At 42.1% G+C, this 23160-nt stretch overlaps 1 protein-coding gene across 1 annotated transcript in view; it reads right to left on the bottom strand.

Moving 5' to 3' along the window:
- The window catches only part of col21a1 (collagen, type XXI, alpha 1), a 315698-nt gene that overhangs the window by 51622 nt on the left and 240916 nt on the right, over positions 1 to 23160 (bottom strand). The window contains exons 21-23 of the mRNA XM_067985251.1: positions 20071 to 20124; positions 18926 to 18997; positions 651 to 686 (exon numbers count right to left, since the gene is read on the bottom strand). Coding sequence (XP_067841352.1) covers positions 651 to 686; positions 18926 to 18997; positions 20071 to 20124 — 162 coding nt within the window. The remainder of the gene's footprint in view (positions 1 to 650; positions 687 to 18925; positions 18998 to 20070; positions 20125 to 23160) is intronic.

Here is a 23160-nt window from a genome sequence, read left to right as displayed (position 1 = left end):
CCCTATATATACTTTATCTATGTTTGCTCAATGAAGGTGTCAAAATATCTTGACTATTCTATATCTTGAAGATAGTAAGCTTCCAAATAATCTGCTAATCAAAAAAATAGATAAAACGACTAAGAGTTGTATATAAGCTGGTAATACATGGTAGAGGTTTGTCTGGTATAAACCAACAGGCTTTCCAATAGAATGCATTTAAGAGTAGAGTGTCTGAGTAAAATGTTCTTTTTAAATGAAAATTCCCATTAAAATTGTACTTATTAACTGTCTTATATAGCACTAAAATACAGATACTTTACTTGTGTGGCATTTTCTATATTACACACATATTGTAGTCAGAGGCACGGTTAAATTGGCTGCATCCTTGATTACTATTGGCAAATTTAATACAGCAGCTTGATGCTCCAAGTTTTTAATAATTGATACATTTAAAGTTAAGTCACAAAAATAACGCATGCACTGAACTACATTACCATAAAACTCAACAAATAATAATTGATATAGAGTTTACTTTCCATTTTGATTCTTTTGTTCACAATTCATACTGGTGTTATAGAAAGCGTTGTGTAATTTTACTTATATTTGTGTCATTAGAATACTGTAATTATTAATTGATTTGTAATTATCAAGAGATTAGTGCTATTTACCTGGTTTCCCTTGACACCTGCATTTCCTTTGTCACCCTGAAAGAAAAAACATTGGACTTTTCTGAAAATGTTATATTTCTCTCATGATATATGCAAACTAAAACTTATGAACTATTTCAGCATTGAATTTCATCTGTATCTTGCAGAATAGAACCAGAATCAAAAAAATAGGACCGACTGAAAGAATACCTCTTGTATAAAAAAATTCAAAATTCCTTGCTGATGTACTCAACATTTTTGATCTAAAATATTTGAAAAATAATCTAACTAGTATATTTTTGTAACAACAGATTGTTTTTAAATAAGTTGAACTACTCTCAGACAATAATGAGGCTTCCAAAATTAAATTTCAGTTCTGAATAGATTATTTAAAAGAATAATATCGATCTTCCTTTATTTCAGGGCTTTTTTTTCATTCAGAAAAAAAAGTTTGTTTTGTTAAGTCATTATATAGTTTCTTCAAATGATACTTACAGAAGAATATTTTCACATTGGGGATTATGCTACAGATGGGCACCTAGGAACATAGGAACAGGAGTAGGCCATTGGGCTCGAATTTAGCAGGCCTGCGGGTTCCCAGCGGGTGGTCCTCCGGGAGCGTGGTCAACACGCTCGGCGAAATTAGTGGGTTGCCCACGCGATTGTAGCAGGCAACCCACTAATAGGAATCAATTACCTGCTCCTCCGGGGTCCACGGCGCTGGCCTGCGCGTCTGTCGGGCTGCGCATGCGCAGTACGATCTGTCAGCTGGAGGCTCTCTAGTTAAAGGGGCAGTCCTCCACTGACAGATGCTGCAACCAATGGGACAAATTGCAGCATGGAGCAGCCCAGGGGGAAGGCTGCTCCCAGTTTAATGATGCCTCACCCCAGCTATCATCAGATGGGGTGAGGAGGAGGGGGAGGACACAGATCTTCCCCCCGGCGGGCGGGAGGAAGCGGTCTGCCTCTGCCACCAAGAAGGCCTGGCTCGAGGTGGCAGAGGGGGTCACCTGCGCCACCAACATATCGCCCACCTGCATACAGTGCAGGAGGCGCTGCAATGACCGCAGTAGGTCAGCCGCAGTGAGAACACGAAGTCTTTCCCCTACACTCCGTCTGCCACAACACTGCCCCCACCCCACATCTCCTTCGGCACCGCCAACACTATTCTGTCACATCACCCTTCATACCCACTCACACCCCATCCTCATCTTACCTCCACCTACTCACCTCGCCAGTACTCACCCTGCCACTAACACGCAACCCAATCCTCATACAATCTCATTGCTCCATCCCATACTCACCCTCTCGTGCATCTCCCTCACGGCCAGCCTCACTCAACCTGCCACCACCTGTGCTGCAGCCACAGGGCATGCATCACATATGTGCAGTAGGCAGCGTAAGGCAAACGTCTCGTCAGCATGAAGGGGGTGCACAAGGGTGTCTGAGGGTTTGTCATGGGTGTTACCCATATTGAATTTCAGAGCAACAAACAGCACACATTATATTGACACCACCACTGCCATGTCTCCGCGAATCCTGTCCGTTGTGTCCAATAATGCCCGCTCCTGGGTATCACTATGAGGACCCACCACTGATGCCACCCATCGTGTTACTGCAGAGTAGGTGCAGGTGTATTTGCAGGGCTCGTCCGCGCAGACGACTGAGAGACATCGGCGGTGTAGCCGGCTGCACCCTGGAAGGATGCGGAGGAGAAGGTGTGGAGGGCAGTGGTGACTTTGCCAGCGACAGGTAAGCAGTTGGTGCTGGGGCCAGCCAGGAGCAGCTCGGCATGAAAGAGGCTGCAGATCTCCACGACTACATGTCGAGCGAATCTGCGCCTCCCTCTGCACTGCTGCTCGGAGAGGTCCGGGGAGCTGCGCCTCGGTCTGTGGACCCTGTGGCGAGGGTAGTGCCCTCTGCGACGCGTCTCTCTCTGCGGTAGCCCTCCCTCCTGCTGTGCAGGTGGGCGTGCAACAACACCGTGTTGGGGGGATCCACGTCTCTGCGGCGGACGGCGTGGACTGCGAGGCTGCTGGTGTTAGTCATGCTCTTCGTCCTCAGAGGGTCTCCACACACCACCCAACTGGCAGGTGTTGGTCTGAGGGGTTGTGCAGGGTAGGTGTGTGGTTCCTCGGACTGGGGCTGCGGTTTCGTGTCGGTCTGTCCTCTGGCTTGGCGGGGGGTGGTGGAGGGCAGGGGTTGCCCTATGTGACGCGGTGGCCTCCTGCGTGGGTGAGGGCTCTCCCCCGTGGAGCGCACCGTGGCACCTGCCACAGGCTGCTGGCTGCAACACGCCTGGTTGGAGGGAGACTGTTTCCCCCAGTGTGGGAAACTCACTGCCTTGAACCGAAAATCCCACACTTCCTCTTTTGACAGCTGCTTCAGCTCATTAACTGACCACAACGAGCAAGGTAAGTACTCTCAAGTGGAAACCCGCTGGCTTTAATTGCCTGCGGGATTCCCACCAGCGGGGCTTGCGCGCGCAGCCCCGCACGTCAGCGCGGTACCCGGAAGTGGCCGGGATTTCGTCGCGATCCGGTCACGTGACTGGATATCGGGATTTTCGGGGCCACCCCGCTGGGAACCCGCCGGAAACACGATCCTAAAATCGAGCCCCTTGAGTCTGTTCCGCCATTCAATTAGATCATGGCTGATCTGTATCTTAACTCCATCTACCCGCCTTGGTTCTGTAATCCTTAATCTCCCTGCCTAATATTAATCTATCAATATCAGTTTTGAAATTTTCAATTGACCCCTGGTCTCAATTAGCCTCAACCTGTTGGGAAAGGTTGGTAAGCAGCTATATCAAGTTCACTGTAGATGAAGACACCATATAGTTCTGAAAACTGATCATCCATAAAAGTAAAAATCACCTAGTTCTACCCATTTATAAATATATCTATATAAATACCAAACTATTATAAAATGGAACCCCCATAGTATAGATAGCAAGAATATACCACTGGAATATCTCTAATTAAAGACTGATCCAATTTCTGTAATAGTTGAATATCACACATTTGATTATTACAGAAATTTGGGCAGAGGCACTGCGCCGTGCCTTGGGACCTCTGTTTCATGCAACTTAATTGGTATGAAATAGTTTCAATGCAGCAACTTTATTTGAAAAATTCTCCAATTAGAACTCTTGGTTGTGACCAAGATGTTGAAGCAGATGGTAGATTTCAGTTCCTTTCTCACATCAGAAAATTTTAAGCATTAATTAAGAATACAGATATATTCTTAACAAAGTGGGGCTTTCTTCATTTTTGAAATGAAACTTTCAAGACAATTTAAATCACTAGCAACTTGTTTTCCATGAGTAGCTATGTGTTTTAGTAATCATGTATTTAGATACTAATACACATCACTTTACAAAGTTTTTTTGGCAATGGCTCGGGCCATTATTATTACTCCAACTGAAACTGTATGGGAGATTTTCCTGTGTCTGCACGCAGATGCAGTGAATATCAGAAAATTGAAATTAATGGAGGAAAATCAAGCCAGTTACTTTACAGGCGCGTGTTTTACTACGTTAAAGGCACTATGTAAATGCAAGTTGTTGTTGTTCCAATCTGGCTGAATTTCCAGTATTTGCTGAACTTGGATTATCCAGTGCAGCTGAGCAGAGACCCAAGAAAGTGTCCCGTTGTGAATCTAGAATGATTGATTTTTAAGCTTTTTTTTAAACATAATTTGCTTGTCATAATTGACATTTCTTTCTTACAGTCAGCTTGGCTCACTAATAACACTCTCACCTCTGAATCAGAAGGCTGTGAGTTCAAACCCCACTCCAATGCAGTACTGAAGGAGTGCTGCATTGCTGGAAGTGCCGTCTTTCAGATGAGACGTAAAACTATGGCCTTGTCTGCCTGTACGGGTAGATTTAAAAGGTCCCAGGACACTTTTTCAAAAGTTCTCACATTGCCCTGGCTAAAATTCTTCCCTCGGCCAAAACCACCAAAATGGATCAACTGGTTATTTATCTCATTGCTGTTTTTGGGGCCTTGCTGTGCGCAAATTAGCTGCCACATTTATCTGCAAAACAATAGTGACTACATTTCAAAAGTAATTAATTGGCTGTGAAGTGCTTTGGGATGTTTCTGAAATTGGGAAAAACAGATGGGGGAACGAAACATGGCTGTTGAACAAGTTCTCCAGCTTGGAACCTGGCCCCATGGAATCATACTCCAACAAGGAGTCAGTGCCTTGAGAAGAATGGAGAAAATTGGTGAGAGAAAAAATGATAATCATGCCAGATGATTTGAAATTTTGGAACAACGGTTTTATTTCGCCATGGGCACTTCAGGTTGCCAAGAAACTATCCCAAATAAAGCATAATGTTTAACTGTCACAACTAATGCTAAAAGGAAATAGAAGCAACTGCAAATCTAAGGAAAATGCAATAAATTACTGTTGCAATGAATCAGGAACGAGATGCTTTTAGCAATTGATCTGTTTAGCTATGATACTCTTAGTGAAGAGAGCCTTCATGATAAAACTCATATAGCAGTAGGGAAAAGTTTAAAACTTAAAAAAAAATGTTGATGGTTGTAGTCTAAACCTATAAAAACTGAATTATTTTTTTAAATAAATGTTTTACTGTGTGAAAATGTAATAGAACAAACTGAAATATATATGTTAAATTATTTGGTAGGTGCCCAATGCTGAGAAAATGCTATTTTAATACTACAAGTCACAATGAAAAGTAGATAACACTGAGAGATGAAAACACTATGGGGCATTGCAGCTGGTATGCAATCTATACAGTTTGCATTTAACATGCATACTTCTAGTGACATTAATCATTTTTAATGACCTAACTTCCAATATAACACATTATTAGAAACCATGGAATACAACTGGGATTCTGTCTAGGGTGATTGCCACAACTGACATGCAACTTAGTCCCTTTCATTATCATGCCAGTCACTCTTGCAAATTGTATTTCATGCCTCCTCATTATACATGCTATATATATACTCTCAATAAAGCATGGTCCTTCCATTTTAATATTTGGTTGATTCTGCCAAATCTTGTAACTATTATACCAGATAAAATAACAGATGGACTGGGAATGCTTTAGAAAGCTACAACTACCTCCAAGCGTAGAAACATATGCTCCTTAAATGATTTATTACTATCCAAACCATGAAATTCAAGGCTCTTTCACAACAACATTGTCATTTGATATTTCCTCTAATAAAAATATTAACAATACATGAAAATTAATGTGCAACAATTCTGGGACAAGATAGAATGCTGCCAGATATTTTCATGTGCTCCAGTAATACTTTGACAGAAGGGAAATTTTGCTTGGATTTATAGGATGTTGAAGTGTGACGAAGTATCATAAAGCGGGCACTACTTTAGTTTCACCAGTGAATTTCTCTATGTACTAAGTCACGCTAACCCAGGATGATACTTTTCTGAAAGCCTTTCTCAAAAACTGTAATGGTTGCAAAAGATCTGTTTACTCTGAGCCAGATGCCAATCTGTCTGAGCTACCCATGCTTGATTGGGGACACTTTTCATCCTAAAGCAGAAAGGCAGCAGCTCCCGCAAGGTATTTCTCAGGAGGCTCGGGGCAGCAATAAAGTGATCCACTTTGAGTTGGAACATCTTTTTCCGTATAGTTAATGACTCTTTTTCCATTAATAAAGGAGTTTTCCAGGGACTCGATAAAATTAACATAAGTAAAGCAACAGTAATGAAGAAAATAATAGCACTAAAGAGTGACAAATCCCGAGGACCAGATGGTTTCCATCCCAGGGTTTTAAATGAAGTAGGTGAGCACATTGCGGATGTCCTGACTATAATCTTTCAAAGTTCTCTAGATTCAGGAACTGTCCCTCTAGATTGGAAAATTGCACATATCACTCCGCTTTTTAAGAAAGGAGAGAGAAGGAAACCGGGGAATTATAGACCAGTTAGCTTAACATCTGTTGTGGGGAAAACGCTGGAGTCTATAATTAAGGATAAGGTGACTGAACACCTCGAGAATTTTCAGTTAATCAGAGAGAGCCAGCATGGATTTGTGAAAGGTAGGTCGTGCCTGACAAACCTGATTAAATTTTTTGAAGAGGTGACTAAAGTAGTGGACAGGGGAATGTCAATGGATGTTATTTATATGGACTTCCAGAATGCATTTGATAAGGTCCCACATAAGAGACTGTTAGCTAAGATAGAAGCCCATGGAATCGAGGGAAAAGTATGGACTTGGTTAGGAAGTTGGCTGAGCGAAAGGCGAGAAGAGAGTAGGGATAATGGGAAGGTACTCACATTGGCAGGATGTGACTAGTGGAGTCCCGCAAGGATCTGTCTTGGAGCCTCAATTATTCACAATATTTATTAACGACTTAGATGAAGGCATAGAAAGTCTCATATCTAAGTTTGCCGATGACACAAAGATTGGTGGCACTGTAAGCAGTGTAGATGAAAACATAAAATTACAAAGTGATATTGATAGATTAGGTGAATGGGCAAAACTGTGGCAAATGGAATTCAATGTAGACAAATGTGAGGTCATCCACATTGGATCAAAAAAGGATAGAACAGGGTACTTTCTAAATGGTAAAAAGTTAAAAACAGTGGATGTCCAAAGGGTTCAGGTACATAGATCATTGAAGTGTCATGAACAGGTGCAGAAAATAATCAATAAGGCTAATGGAATGCTGGCCTTTATAACTAGAGGACTGGAGTACAAGGGGGCAGAAGTTATGCTGCAGCTATACAAAACCCTGGTTAGACCACACCTGGAGTACTGTGAGCAGTTCTGGGCACCGCACCTTCAGAAGGACATATTGGCCTTGGAGGGAGTGCAGCGTAGGTTTACTAGAATGATACCCGGACTTCAAGGGTTAAGTTACGAGGAGAGATTACACAAATTGGGGTTGTATTCTCCAGAGTTTCGAAGGTTAAGGGGTGATCTGATCGAAGTTTATAAGATATTAAGGGGAACAGATAGGGTGGATAGAGAGAAACTATTTCCGCTGGTTGGGGATTTTAGGAGTAGGGGGAACAGTCTAAAAATTAGAGCTAGACCTTTCAGGAGCGAGATTAGAAAACATTTCTACACACAAAGGGTTGTAGAAGTTTGGAACTCTCTTCCGCAAACGGCAATTGATACTAGCTCAATTGCTAAATTTAAATCTGAGATAGATAGTTTTTTGGCAACCAAAGGTATTAAGCGATATGGGCCAAAGGCAGGTATATGGAGTTAGATCACAGATCAGCCATGATCTTATCAAATGGCGGAGCAGGCACGAGGGGCTGAATGGCCTACTCCTGTTCCTATGTTCCTTCCTATGTTCTATACTCCCTCCCACTCTGTTTCTTCCCCATATGAGTGACCTTCACTCATTAACCATTGTTTCACTTATCATTTTACTCTACATTCAACAACTTCCTTAAGGTCGCACACCCACAATTTTCATGCCTCTTGGGTTGCAATGGTTGAATCGCTATATCTTAATCTTCATGTTTTTCACTGGGGCAATGAAAATCAAGCGTCTTTGTGAAGAGTTTGAAAAAAACCACACAATCTTTCTCACCTGGTGCTATCTGGGAGCAATTAGCGTGGCGTGCGCTGGAAGTGATATCCAATGGGGTCCAGAGCTCACCACCCAAACTTGCTGTCAGGCATTATTTAAATAAAGGAGGGGCCAGGCGGGTGCATTTAGTGGTTCACTTTTGGCTACAGGCCAAAGTCTGGACACATCCTGGGCCTTAAAGGGACAGGCATAGTTAAAGCTCCATGGGAGAGCAAGAATGATTTTCATGTTTTCAGGTAATTACATAGAATTACATGGAATTTACAGCACAGAAACAGGCCATTCGGCCCAACTGGTCTATGCTGGTGTTTATACTCCATATGAGCCTCCTCCCACCCTACTTCATCTAACCCTATCAGCATAACTTTCTATTCCTTTCTCCCTCTTGTGTTTATCTAGCTTCCCCTTAAATGCATCTATGCTAATTGCCTCAACCACTCCAAGTACTACATTCTAACCAGGGGGAGGGGTTCTATTCGGGGGTAAAGAAACAGATGTCTATAATTCAGGAGATGACTGGGTAAATGACTTTAGCAGCCATCAAGTGGACTTGTTGTTTGTCCTCATCTGCCTCCAAATAAGCCATATCACAAAAGGGCAGGTGGCACATTACAGAACACAGCCTCCATCACCAAGTGTAAAGGACTGACAGCTGTCTGCATCGGGAACAGAAGCAAATTCAAAAAGTCAAAATTAAAGACTGTTGTTGGCAAGACCGTACTGTTCCTTAAGACAGATAGCAGCTCTGGAATCAGCAGTGCCAGATTTTTCTGGCAGTAGCTTGCCCTAAATTACATCCAGCACCATTAGAGGAAGTTTGAGTACAGAGGTCTGCAACATTCAGTTGCATAAAATTTACAATGCTACACCCTCTTCAAGTGCAGACACCAGGGAAGCCACAGAGGATGTTCTGTTCATGTGCAGTGCAAAATGTGAGCAAAGGATTAGCATCCATTTTTCCTCTGCATTTTGGTCGGTATTTGGGAGCACGGCAGAGGAAAATAGTGGGAAGCTGGTGATTGCTTTGTCTTAGTTTGCGTCTCTGGCATATTCAATCAAAATGCTACCTCTTCTTGCCGTTGGAAGCTCTAAGTTAGGGGTGAAATTTCTTAAGCTTTTCCACAATAAATGCACTTTTTATAAATGTGTTCAGAACTTCACTATAAATAGCTCACAGAGAAAATCTTCCCCCTTAGTTTGTTTTCATCTATTGACATTTTTGACCTTGCTATCTTCTCTGTCCTCAAATAGAATACCAACATCTCCTTCTTTGCTAAAGTTATATTGAAGAAGTACTGTTTCTTTTCTTTTGTCTGTCAAACACTTCTTTTCCCCATAACAATTCTTGAGTCTCTCGAGCTCACGTCTGCCCAAGACTTTCTATATTGCTTCTATATTTGGGGATGTTCTGTAACATCTCTTTGGCACTCCTGTTTAGGATGCCAAAAGGTTTGCGGTGCATTTCCAGCATTTTTTGTGGGCTTCTTGTCTGATGGGCAGCCTGCAGCCTGCAATCTTTCTCTCACCATCATCAACTTTCTTGTCTTTTTCTACCAATATTGCTATAGTCATTGCTCCTCTTAACTCTACTCTCTTTTTCCTACAAGGCTCCAAATACATAATTTTATATGCTCTCTTCCTCCTCCCTCTTACACTATTGGACTTACTGCTTCACCTGGTTTGTCAATTTTAAAAAATCTCAGTAGCATCACAGCAATATCTTTTGTAAGTCTTCTCTTTCAGCTAGCTATATGTGTCTTAATTAAAATGCATCATGACAATCTCAAACCAGTTCCCAGTGCCAAAATTCTACTGTATAAACTTGGCCCTAATTTGGCACAAGTTGACACTAAACGGACAATTTTTAATGAATGGAAAATTGTGGGGAGTGTTCCACCAAGGCTCCGTGCTGAGACTGCACAAGTGGAAAATCTGCTGTCTCACTCAGCCAGACCATAAAGTTGGCTGGAGTCAGAAATGTGCACTGCTTTAAAGAAGGGATCAAGACACATTCTTAGGACCGAGAAGAGGGTTCTGTACTCAGTATCTAACCCATGTTGTACTTGGCCTAGGAGTATTTGATGCGGACACTAGATGCTCAAGTTGCGAGTTAAAATCGCAGCTGAGGCCCAATGATGTCGTCGGACCCTGATACGTAGATTTAAAGAAGGGCCACGCTGGCTTCAGGCAGGTGTCTCTGCCGCTTGCTCAGAAAGGCAGGTTAAAATTGAAGCAGGCGGGATCCAGCCGACGACATCAGCGCGTAAGTCACCTACCGGTCCGGTTTCCGCTGGGCATGTTGGGTTGAAATCGACCCAGCAGTGGCTGGTGTGGTACTATGCCATACAGACCCTGACTGTCCCAGATTTGATCACTGCAGTCACATGCCAAATTAACTGATCTCAACCAGAGTACCGGTAGAACTGCTAACATGGGTCGTTGTATGACTAGGCCAGAGAAGGAAAAATCAGCTTAATTAGTATCCAGTGTCCTTTGCTAGAAAGTACGTGCTTCTGGATGTCAGATGAAGACAGAATGAGGCTTGGTTATTAAGTCACTCATCCTCAAATAGCCCACCAACACCCAGCAGATAATGGGGACCCGGTTGGTCCTGCACAATAATGCTATATCAGCCATTTACGTATTTATTTTTATGGTGTTCACGGTGTGCAGTGCATTACATGATGGAGTTCCATGAGGGTTGTAGCTGGAATGTCGCGTGCCAGCAGTAGTAAAAGCCTGTTGGCCGCTTTGAAAGCGCACACTTTTTTTAATGCTGTCGGTACCTAAGTCCCCCTTTCGGGGATTGGCTGTTGGAGGTCAAGTATAAACAAGGGAAAAAGAAAGGTGGCCCTAAAACAGGAGGAACATTTCAAAAAGTTTTTCGACATAAATCCAATAGGGAAGTGATTAGAATACGCTATGGCGGCGAATCAGAAGCGACATGGTCAATGGCCAATGTATTGATCCCGCCGCTAATGGTACGTCAGGACTATCCCAATATCCGGAAACTGTTATAATAATATTTCCAATATTTTTTTCTATTTTCAGGGGATCTAGGTCAGACTCAATTTCTGATTAGTGAAAACAATTATTTATTCATGCACACTTTTAATTTCAGGTATCTCCGTCTGCACACTGGGTCGTTTAACCAATGGCTATGGTGTCTTTAAGGGCATAAAAGTGCCTGTCTGTGATCAGGGTTTTCCTTGGATTCATGGCGTCAGGAGACGAGAATACATCTCATGAAGGTTCAACCTGATTCCAAAGTCACAGCTTTGATTAAGGGAAAGGTCCCGATTGCTTAGGTCGTTTCCCAGTAACGTTCATTACACACTAATTTGGGTCAATAGGCAAGAATTGGTGTGCGGCCTGTGCCGAGCTCCAAAGGCCTGGGAAATAAAACAACCTGCTTCTTCAAATACAAATCCATCAATCACGCTGCTGCCAGGTCTTCGGTGTCATTCATTTTCAGTTTAAGTGGCAGGAGTGTGAAGAACGATTTAAATGCAGCAGAGAGAGACAATATAGGTTTGTTAAAGGTAAGTCATGCCTGACTAATCTAATTGAATTTTTTGAGGTGGTCCCTAAGATAGACAAGGAAGTGTCAATGGATGTTATCTATATGCACTTCCAGAAGGCTTTTGACAAAATTCCACACAAAAGATTGTTGGCAAATATGAGAGCACACAGAATTGGAGGTAACCTTTGGACTTGGGTTGGAAACTGGTTGGGAGGTAGGAGACAGAGTGCGGGAATAATGGGTTGGTGATCTAATTGGCAGGATGTGACAAGTGGTGTTCCCCAGGGATCTGTTCTGGGGCTTGAGCTTTTCACCATATTTATTGATGACTGGGATGAAGGAATAGAGAGTTGTATGTCCAAGTTAGAAGATGGCACTAAGTTAGGGGGAACAATAAGCAGTGAAGATGGGAGCAAGAAGTTGCAAAGGGACACAGACAGGTTAAGTGAGTGGGAAAAACTATGGAAGATGGAGTTTAATGTGGACAAGTGAGAGGTTATCCACTTAAGAAAGATAAATCGGAGTATTTTCTGAATGCTGAGAAACTAGGAACTGTAGAGGAGCAAACAGATTTGGGAGTCCAAGTACAAAATCATTTAAAGCTACTAGACAGGTACAAGAAGCAATCAAAAAGGTGAATGAAATGTTGGCCTTTATCTCAAGGGGGCTAGATTACAAAGGCGAGGAAGTTATAGACAGCCTTGGTCAGACATTATCTGGAGTACTGCATTCAGTATTCCACCTCAGGAAGAATAAATTGGCCTTGGAGAGGGGACTGCGCAGATTCACCAGAATGATACTGGGGCTTAGAGGGTTACATTATGAGGACAGGTTGCATAAACTTAGCTTTTATTCCCTTGAGCATAGAAGATTGAGGGGTGATCTGATCGAGGTGTTTAAAATGTTAAAAGGATTTGATACAGTAGATACAGATAAATTAATTCCTCTGGTGGAGGAATCAAGAACAAGGGGACATAATCTTAAAATTAGAGCCAGGCCATTAAGGAGGAAAATAAGGAAGCACTTTTTCATACAAAAGGTAGTAGAAATCTAGAATTCTCTCCCCCAAAGGGCTGTGGATGCTGGGGATGGGGGGTGGGGTGGTGGCAATTGGAGCTTTCAAGATTGAGAGCGACAGATTTTTGTTAGGTAGGGCTAGCAAGGGATATGGAGCAATGGCGAGTAAATGGAGTTGAGGTACAGATCAGCCATGATCTAACTGAATGGCTCGAGGGGCTGAATGGCCTCCTCCTGATCCTTTGTAAATTCGTGATCGCCATTGATTTTAATGGGGGTGGAGCTATTATAATTACCTTCTAGCAAAAGTCCCAGGAAATTATGGCATGCTGTGGTCTTTCCCCCACCAGAGGAAATAGTTTCTTTGTAAGTCATTCACACCATAATTTCCTGGAATTTCTGCACTGGAATAATAGTGTACACCTTAGATGCACCATTACTATGGTGCAAGCTTCCAGCAAATTTTGTTTTACTGATGTTCCACCGTTGTTTATTTTCAAAGATGATCAGGAGAGAAAAAAGATGACTTTTTAAAATCTAAATAAATCACATATTCATAACACCAGCCATATATAAAAAGATAATTTTAAAAAAGATTTGGGGGGGGGTATACATTTTTAGTATTTTAAAAAAAATAAAAATACATATATTCTTAACCTTTTTGCCACACAGTGAAAGTTAACCTTTTTACTGATCACTTTACTGAGAGAATGGAAGGAGTTAATTGTAGTCTAATCATTCTTTTGGCAGCTTGCAGGCTCTGGGTGAGAACGGATGATCAGGGAAAGAGCTTAAATAAATTGGCTCCATACTCTGCTATCTTTACTGTGGTGCTACCTCGAAAGCTTTTGATTTATTAGGTCACTAATACCAGATTTGGTCTGCAGTAAAATGCTGCTTTTTTAAAAAACTGACTCCACAGCTTGGGAAAGCTGTACAAGGTCACATTAAGAAACTTTAACAAAACCTTAACAAGCAAAAATCTGCTATTTTGGTACTTTTTGTTAAGGCTCATTTAATCCATTTTTAGAACAGTCGGAATTGCTGTTACACCATTTTCGCTCATTTATTTTTCAGCAAATTGGGCAAAGAGAGAGAAATATTGTCCTTAGTTCCATGATCCATTAATTCTCAGGATTTCTGAAAACTTTATAGATAAGGTCTATGCAAAAATAGATGGAATTGTAGAATTTAATTAGCAAAACATTGGTAAAAATCTTGGAACCTCATGTAATAAGAATGGGACTTCAATTATTCAGACACTACAAACCAGTATCCTTAATTATAAATGGATGGAATCGCAGAATAATATTTTCACAACACCAATAAATATCTTGGAATCCTATGCTTAATGGAATTTGACTTATTCAGCCACAATAAATAATGCCTTTGACTACAGATGACAGGATTGCTGTAGTCCAGCAAAGTGATGTGTTAGTGCACTGGAGCTCTATATTGTGACCGCAATTTTCCACACTGCAAATTTTCAATCTCATCTCGGAGAGAGAAGTATAAATAAGAGTGAGACAAAGGGCCCGATATTAGGAGGGAGGCAGGTTGGCAGCAGGGGGTCAACTGGACGCGTGGGTAACTTCCGGGTTTCCCGTTGCAGACCTGCACAGCGGGCGCACTGCGCACCCGCATCACAGGCTGTCAGCAGGAGCAGCCCTATTTAAAGGGGCAGTCCTGCAATGCTCCTCCTGCAGCAAAGAACCAAAATTATAGAATGGAGCAGGCCAGAGGCAAGGCTGCTCCAGGCTTTTCTGACTCCTCACTCCAGTTGCTGCTCGATGGGGTGAGGAGGAGGAGGGAAATGTTTTTCCCATCAGATGGGAGGAAGTGGCCTGCCTCTGCCACCAAGAAGGCCTGGCTCGAGGTGGCAGAGGAGGTCAGCGGCAGCAGCAATGTCGCCCGAACCTGGGTCCAGTGCAGGAAGTGCTTTAATGACCTAACCAGATCAGCCAAAGTGAGCATACTTACGCATTCTCCCACACTCCATCTTCCACATCACCTCCACCACCACACAACTCCAGGTGGCCGAGTTTGCCCCTGCACAGGTGCAGGTGGAACAGTCTTTGGAGTGGCTCTCACGGGCACTGAAACCCAGAGGGCATAGGCCCAAAGCATCTCATCGGTCAGGGCATGGACAAGAGCAACCTGCCACTACCTCTGCTGAAGCCATAGGGGTAGCACCACGTAGGGGTTCCCGTAAACGTAAGGCTAAGGTTTTGTGAGCACAAAGGGGATGCACAAGGGTGTATGACAGAATGTCATGTTTTTCATTTAGTTTTGTTTGTTTTGCCAACCACATTAAAATTTGTTATCACCACTACTGCCACGTCTTTGCAAATCTTGTCTGGTTTGTGCAATATTTCCCTTTCCTGAGGATCACCATGAAGACCCACACCTGATACCACCCATTGGGTCACTGCAGAGTGGGTGTAGGTGTATTTGCAGGGCTCTTTTGTGCAGACGACTGAGAGACGCCGGCGATGTCCTCGGTGGCACCCTGGAAGGATCCGGAGGAGAAGTTGTTGAGGGCAGTGGTGACTTTGACAGTGACTGGTAAGAAGATAGTGCTCGGGCCAGCTGGGAGCAGCTCGGAATGAAGGAGGCTGCAGATGTCCACGACTACATGTCGAGTGACTCTGAGCCTTCATGTGCACTGCTCCTCAGAGAGGTCCAGGAAGCTGAGCATCGGTCTGTAGACCCTGTGGCGAGGGTATTGCCTTCTGCAACGCATCTCTCTCTGCGGTTGCCCTCCCTCCTGCTGTGCAGGTGTATGTGTCACAGCACTGTGTTGTGGAGCTCTACGTGTCAGAGGTGGACGGCGTGGCTGGCAAGGCTGGTGATGGTGTTCGTCCTCCGATGAGGTCATGACTGCAGCTATGGCGGCCCCCATCCGGAAGATGTACGTTTGAGGGGGGTCCGCAAGGTAGGTAAATGTGTCCACACACTGGAGTTGAGGTTACAAGTTGGTGAATTTTAGTGTTAGGAGGAGGGTGGTGTAGGCCAAACTTTATTCAAAGTGACAGAGTGGCCTCCTGCAATGAGTGAGGGTCTCCTCCACAACCTGTCAAATGGACCTTTGCAGCTCACACAGGCTGGTGGCTGCAACACATCTGTTTCAACTGGGAGTGTTTCCCCCAGTACAGGAAACATGTTCAGTTGATGTGAAAATCCCACCCCTCCTAAAATATCCTCCCAATCAGGTCTGCAAACGACCCGAACTATCTAATTAATTGGTTTAAGTGGGATCCCACAGGCTTTAATCACTGACTAACGATGAAGTGTCTGTTTTCCTTGTCCTGCTGTCACGGTTTAATTAAAGTTCTTCATTTACCTTTCCTATGCTATTTACTTATAGAATCATAGAATGATACAGCACAGAAGGAGGCCATTCGGCCCACTGTGCCTGTAGTGACTCTTTGAAAGAGCTATCCAATTAGTCCCACTCTCCTGCCCTTTCCCCATAGTCCTGCAAATTTTTCCCCTTCAAATATTTATCCAATTCCCTTTTAAGAGTTATTATTGAATCTGCTTCTACCGCCCTTTCAGGCAGTGCATTCCAGATCATAACAAACCAGACTATTAACTGTCTTGTATATCACCATGAAGTCTTCTCAGTTACCTCCTTCCTGGGCTGAAAAGCTCAGGTTTCTCCTGCCTTTCATCTTGACTCAGTTCTCAAATGCTAGGGATAATATTTGTGCCTTTTCTCTGCATTGCCTCCAGTGCCTGTCTCCCTTGTGTCTTGGTGGCCAGAATTGGACAGAGCACTCAAGGTGTGGTCTAACTAGAGCAGTTTAAGCATGTCTTCCTTGCATTGTGCTGTCCTGTTTTGGCTCCAAGCATTCTACTTGCCTTATGTTGGGGCTGATTTTAAGTATCTCCACCTGGTGTAAACAGGGCCATAGCGGTCTGGAAATGGTGTTGGGTCACTTACTGCCCTGTTTACACTGACACCGCCTCTTGGGTAGGGTCCTGAGATGAGTAGTCGGAGCACCTGCCTGGTGAGAGACCTCAGGTGAGAGGCCACTTGTTAAATATAAATCAGCGTCCTATGACACACATATGACCTTGATTGCAATACTAAGATACAAATGGGAGGACCGTATGGCGTGCCGCCCCATCCATTTGTACAGGGTTGAGTGACCAACGGTCTTAAAAGGACTGCTGGAGGCCACTCAGAAAGTAGCCAAACTTTTTAAAAAACTTTTATTTTTGTAGGGCCAGGAAGAGTAGAGTTCTCTTTCTAGTATCAGCTGTAGCTCAGTGGTAGCACTCTTGCCTCTGAGTCAGAAGTCTGTGGGTTCAAGTCCCACTCCAGAGACTTTGAGCACAAAATCTAGGGTGATACTCCCAGTGCAGTACTGGTGGAGTGCTGCACTGTCAGAGGGGCTGTCTTTTGGATGAGATGTGAAACTGAGGCCAAGAAATGATCCCATGGCACTATTTTGAAGAAGAGCAGGGGAGTTCTCCCCGGTGTCCTGCCAATATTTAACCCTCAACCAACATCACTAAAACAGATTATCTGGTCATTATCACATTGCTGTTTGTGCGACCTTGCTGTGTGCAAATTGGCTGCTGCCTTTCCTACATTTTAACAATGACTACACTTCTAAAGTACTTAATTGGTTGTAAAGAGCTTTGGGACATCCTGAGGTTGTGAAAGGCATTATATAAATGCAAAACTTTCTTTGTTTTTTTACTTCTGGGTCCATAAAATACTTTAGCCTACTGCCAGTCTGTGCGAGGCCCTCCCTCCCTCCAGGTTGTTAATATAAATTACAAGCAGTTGGGCTCTGAACACCTACCCCTTGAAGACTGTACTCAGCACGTTCCCTCATCTTGGCATCACTCCCCTAATAAGTACCTGCTACTTCCAATCCTTCAGCCAATTTCTCATCCTTTCCCAGATTTTCATTTGAATCGTCACCATGTTGAACTTAATTAGCAGCCTTTCAAAATTTAGATATGTTGTAGGGCTTTCTACAATTTACTTGGGATGTACTGGCACTATTGCTGGCATTCAATGACACTTGTTGACAACAAAACATTGCAAAATTAAAATGCTACCATTTTACAGCGCTATTATAAAATATAGTTCCACGGTAATGATCACAAAACAGTTATAAATTGCTTCAATTTCATTGGTGGTGTTTTAAAACTTAATTGAAACTCTCAATCAGATTACACTACTAAATAACTCCTGAGAATCTCCTATTTGTAAACCTTTAAACATTAATGAAAATGCACAAATAAGCAAAGATAATGAATGATTCCCCAGATAGCCTGGAGGGTGAACGTACTGCCCAGTGCAGCACTCAAATGTGGTGATCGGGAAGATTCCAGGCTCAGTCACCAGCCTGTTCCTGTGTTAACTGACTGCAGTGAGGGCGGCAGCAAAAACATTAAAATTTCATTCAGGCTAAGAATGGAAACAAATTAGCCACGGTTTCCCACTCTTAATCGCTTTTCAATGACCCCCTACTGCAAAATTCATGTATGTGTCCTCACCCAATGTTGACAATCAGGCTTGGCTGTGATGCCCACATGGATGATAGTCTGTTCACACTCAACACCTCGACGGACAGCTGGACAGAGGCTAGCACTTGTGAAAAGTGAGTCAGCACGCACTGGAGAGGAGTAGAGGAAATAAACTAAAATTGTGCAGTTCTTTGTCTTTGATTAGTGCTGACACTGTAATTTAATGTTAAATGAAATATCATACAGTGGATATCAAAGTCACATTTTTTGTAAAGTTTTCTGTTCTTTGCCAATTTCTTCCCTCCTCTGTTCTTGAAGGCATTGACTTGTTACTGGAGAATAAATCCACAGGCACCCTTGCTCAAATGGTCATTATGGTCACCCACTGAGTCCCAACAGTGGGTGTTGGAAGCCTCATACAGGAACAGCATTACAGGCAAGATCAAGCCTGTCCATGCATGCACATTTCCAACAAGGACTGGTGGATAGTAATAGCAGGAACCCTGACTGATATCTCCCCAACCCAGGGAAGCTGAAGCTTCTACCACTGCTCTGTCTGAGATTCACTAACTTAGCGCAAACCGGGGCTGAACCTGGGACCTTCACTGGTCTGTATGTCTCAGTTGTTACTGGATAAACTTGCTGAGCCATCAGGCAGCTTCTTGTGAAGATTTTGACAGGACCTTGAAATGAGAACAGAAACACTATACCTTTATTCCTTTCATTCCTGGCATTCCAGAATGTCCTGGCTGACCTGGTAGACCTGGTTCTCCTTCCTGCCCCTATGAAATACAGAACAAAAGCCCTCAAGCAGAATGGAAAAAAACCCCATCCTTTTACTATCATGCTAAGATTATGATTCTTCTGGTGCATGCTTATCTAAGCAAAAACTTTAAAAAGATTAAATGATAACCGGCAAAACTAATGTTGAATGAAATAAATATTTAATGAGTGAGCTAAGCTCATACCTTACAACCTATGGGTCGTGATTGATCTCAGTAAAGTACCAGTCAATCTTCCATATCATTGCACGGAAGACCAAGTGCAATCTTCAGGTGAAGTCGAGTTGGAAGTATGGGCATAATTTGACCTGGGCACACATACGTAATTCAATACTCATTTAAGGCCATAAATTATGTCCTTATTTTTATATAATATTGCTTTTATGTTATTATTTGTAGTCAAATGGTAGAACTTAGGGCAATTTGGGAGGAAGAGAAGTAGAGTTATTTGGACGTAGGAGTTTCTCTGCAGTACAGTTGCTGGGAGTTGCAAAACTGACGTTCTGCAGTATCACCAGTGGCAGGTGGTTGTAATTACAGTGTGTCAAATTACATAGGCAGTTTCCATTATAAATATGGACATGGGAATTTATAATGGGAAAAATTTGACATGGAAGTGCGACAAAAACGTGACAAGGTGATACATGCTGGTGCTGCTGAGCTCTCTCAGTCTGATTGTGCTGCTGAAGTGAGCTTGTGATATCTTGAAGAATCTTTACACTTTAAAAAAATGACTAGTATTCAATGGCTTCTTTCCTAGAATAAAAATAGATACACTAAATATTGTCTTTGTTAACCATTCCAACACTGATGGTCTTTTACAGCTTTAAAAATATCTGATACATTTATACAGTAATCTGTAAAATTCTAAACTTTATAAAGTAGAATTATGGAACCACTAAATGCTTTTTAATTCATAATATTCAATATAGAAATTCAGCAAAATTGATCTTGCTTATTTAATTTGCAGAAATGCTACTTGGTCCACAAAAGATTAATCAGAGTCGGTTTTGGACAGAAAAAAAATGAAAACAACTTATATCATGATAAATTGTACATTTATGATCTATTACCTTATTACCATATTGCCCTTGAATCCCTTGGAATCCTCGTTCACCCTTGCTGCCCTGCAGAATGAAGCAGGCTGAGTCATTTAATATCGTTCTTTTATACATTTGTTTGAACTTTTACTGCATTAACAAATTTTGGGGGGATTCCATGATTCAGTGGTCGCAATGTGGGGGGGGGGGGCACAATTACCTGAGGTACATTCCAATGGGAGCACCAGGTCATGGAATCACTCCTTTTACTTATTCCCTCTATTTTAAGCTATTTTATCTTCTTTAATTCCCTGTGAGCTACTCAACATTTAGCAGCTGAGAGTAAGGGTGAGTCAATCAGCTTCCAGGCCTCTTTTTGTGCAATCTGTTTTTTTGTAACTAGACACCACAAGGTTGAGTCACCAGCTGATTTTTCCAATCCTTTTCCTTGGAGAGGAGGGGGTGTTTCACCTACGGCTGGCAATTCTCCTCCCACCCAAAACATGTTGGCTAAAGATCTGGAACTCTCCAATCAAGGTTATGAGTGTAACCCCATGTTTTCATTAACGTTTTAATTTTTTTTGAATAAGGAAAACATATATTAATTAAAGGAATTACACTGGATTTTATCATCAACCTAAGAAATGCATTTGTTACATACAGTATAAATGATTCATAACTACAATGAGAATAAATTGCAAAATATCAAATTAATTTTGAAGGACTCTAGTCCTTTCATCTGTTGTAATATTTGAAGTGATGTGCCAGTTTCCCTGATAGGATTTCAAGATACATTTTGTTGTTAATGTGGATCAAAGTTAGTTTCTTCCACTGTTGCTGTTGTACCTTGGTACCCATCCATAACACAAGGTCAACTTTAATCATACAGACCTGATAGGAATTGCAAAGAAAATGAGATAATGAGATCACCAGAGTTGTAACTGGAGCTACTGTTATAGCCTGTAAATGAACTTACTTTTTCACTTGGTTTCATTTTATTTTCTAACAACCATTTTTATGGTACTTTCTGTAAAGAAATAAATGATTTAACCTAATTTCAGTGAGGAACTACAGAAACATTCAGAAATACAGTTAAGCTAGGGAAAGTTCTTTTGAGATTTACCTTAAATTGTGACACTGGTGTTAATACTGCTTCTCTTGACTATCAGAAATAAAGAATTTAATCTGGCTTTCACCCAAGTAATATTTTCCATATCTACTACTGTACTATCACTTAATAACAATTAAATAGTCTCAGAGTGCTTGCATAGCCTGCACTTTTTAAACTTCAATTCTGTATTAAAGTAGTGAAAGCTTTTACTCGAAAGGAAAAACTGGTAACTGAGAGGTGTGAGACTTGTAAAATTAGCCGTAATAGATTGTCAACTAGCAAGGTGAATGCAAATTTAATTGAAATATGCTTAGATTCTTAATTTTCAAAAAAAAGGATTTGAATTTTGTTGTTATGATCTGGAATGCACGGCCTGAAAGGGTGGTGGAAGAAGATTCAAGAGTATCTTTCAAAAGGGAATTGGATATATACTTGAAAAGGAAAAATTTGCAGGGCTATGGGGAAAGAGCAGTGTGGGGGGGGGGGGAGTAGGACTAACTGGAGAGCTCTTTCAAAGAGCAGGCACAGGCTTGATGGGCTGAATGGTCTTTTTCTGTGCTGTATGAATCTATAACATGGCATCAAAGATGATCAAAAATGGTCTGTACAAGTCCTATAAATGTATCCTTGTAAATGTAGCAGGTGAGGGCAGATGAGAATGACTGAAGTGGAGGAAGAATATAGTCATTTCCAGACTGCTCTCACTTACCTTCTAGAAACTATTTCAGAACATTATTGGCTTACTCTGAACCCATGCTTTAACTTTATAATGCCGATGATAAGGGGATGTATGTGATTGAGTTATGTTTTGCTGTTGTGTTTTAAGAGAAAGTGACTTTGCATGTATTTAGAAAGAAAGCCACAGGATGCAGGTATTGAGCATGTGCACTGAAGCCAGATTGACTAGTTTGTGGAATTCACAACTGACACAAGGAGGGTCAGTTGTCTCATCCTGGCAAATTAATCAAGATGGCCCCCATTCATCTTGAGAATATGAGGAGATGTTCTCTTTAAACTCACCCAAGGAGGGAAGAGAGGTGGCTGAATTTATTGACAGGTTTATTGGCAAACCATTACCGGGGAGGAAGTCAGCACACAGCAACAACAACTTGCATTTATATAGCGCCTTTAATGTAATAAAACGTCCCAAGGCGCTTCACAGGAGCGTTATCAGGCAAAAGTTGACACTGAGCCACATAAGGAGATATTCGGACAGGTGACCAAAAGCTTGGTCAAAGAGGTAGGTTTTAAAGAACGTCTTAAAAGAGGAGAGATAAGTAGACGTTTAGGGAGGAATTCCAGAGCTTAGGACCTAGGCAATTGGAGGAAAATGGGAGGACTGTGAGACACAGCCTTTGGCATGAAGCATGAAGCTAAAAATAAAAGGTCAGGTTTTTGAAGTTAGAAGTAGTCTGAAAGAAAGGTAATGTCAAAAGGGACAGAGCATGTGGTTTATTATTTTTCACATGTTTTGAAAAGAGAAGTAATATTGAGCTAAGTGGAACTTGTTTTGACTGTTACTCTGTATGTTCACGTGCTGTCAGTGAAAGAAAGAAGTTTAGCGATTTGTATTTGGCCCCGTCTTACCAAGTATTCTCAGTTCGCCTTTGAAAAGATTGGGGAAGTACATGTGCAAAAGACACAATATCCAGTTTATATCACAAGAGGGTCCTTTTGTTACACTCCTGGGTTATGCTATCGTAAAGTTAGATATTCGTCAGTATGGGCACACCCTAAACTTAAGACACTTGTTTCAATCATTTGGAGCTGGGTGACCAGATACGCATGAGACCATGAGTGGGCCATATACAATTGCAGAAATGCAAGGCCTCCATAGGCAGAAAATCCAAACGTCCCATACACAAGAATTACAAGCCCCTTATATAAAACATCAAACCCCTATATCAAAAAAGCTCCCATTCATTAAAAATTCAACCTCTATACACAAGAGTCCCATACACACAAAAATCCAAGCCCAATCAAACACAAAGGATGAACATTTCTGAGATCCC

The sequence above is a fragment of the Heptranchias perlo genome, chromosome 5 (assembly GCF_035084215.1).
Source record: "Heptranchias perlo isolate sHepPer1 chromosome 5, sHepPer1.hap1, whole genome shotgun sequence".
Taxonomy (NCBI): Eukaryota; Metazoa; Chordata; class Chondrichthyes; order Hexanchiformes; family Hexanchidae; genus Heptranchias; species Heptranchias perlo.
Note: the sequence above shows the minus strand (reverse complement) of the source record. Positions and strands in the feature narration are given on the sequence as shown.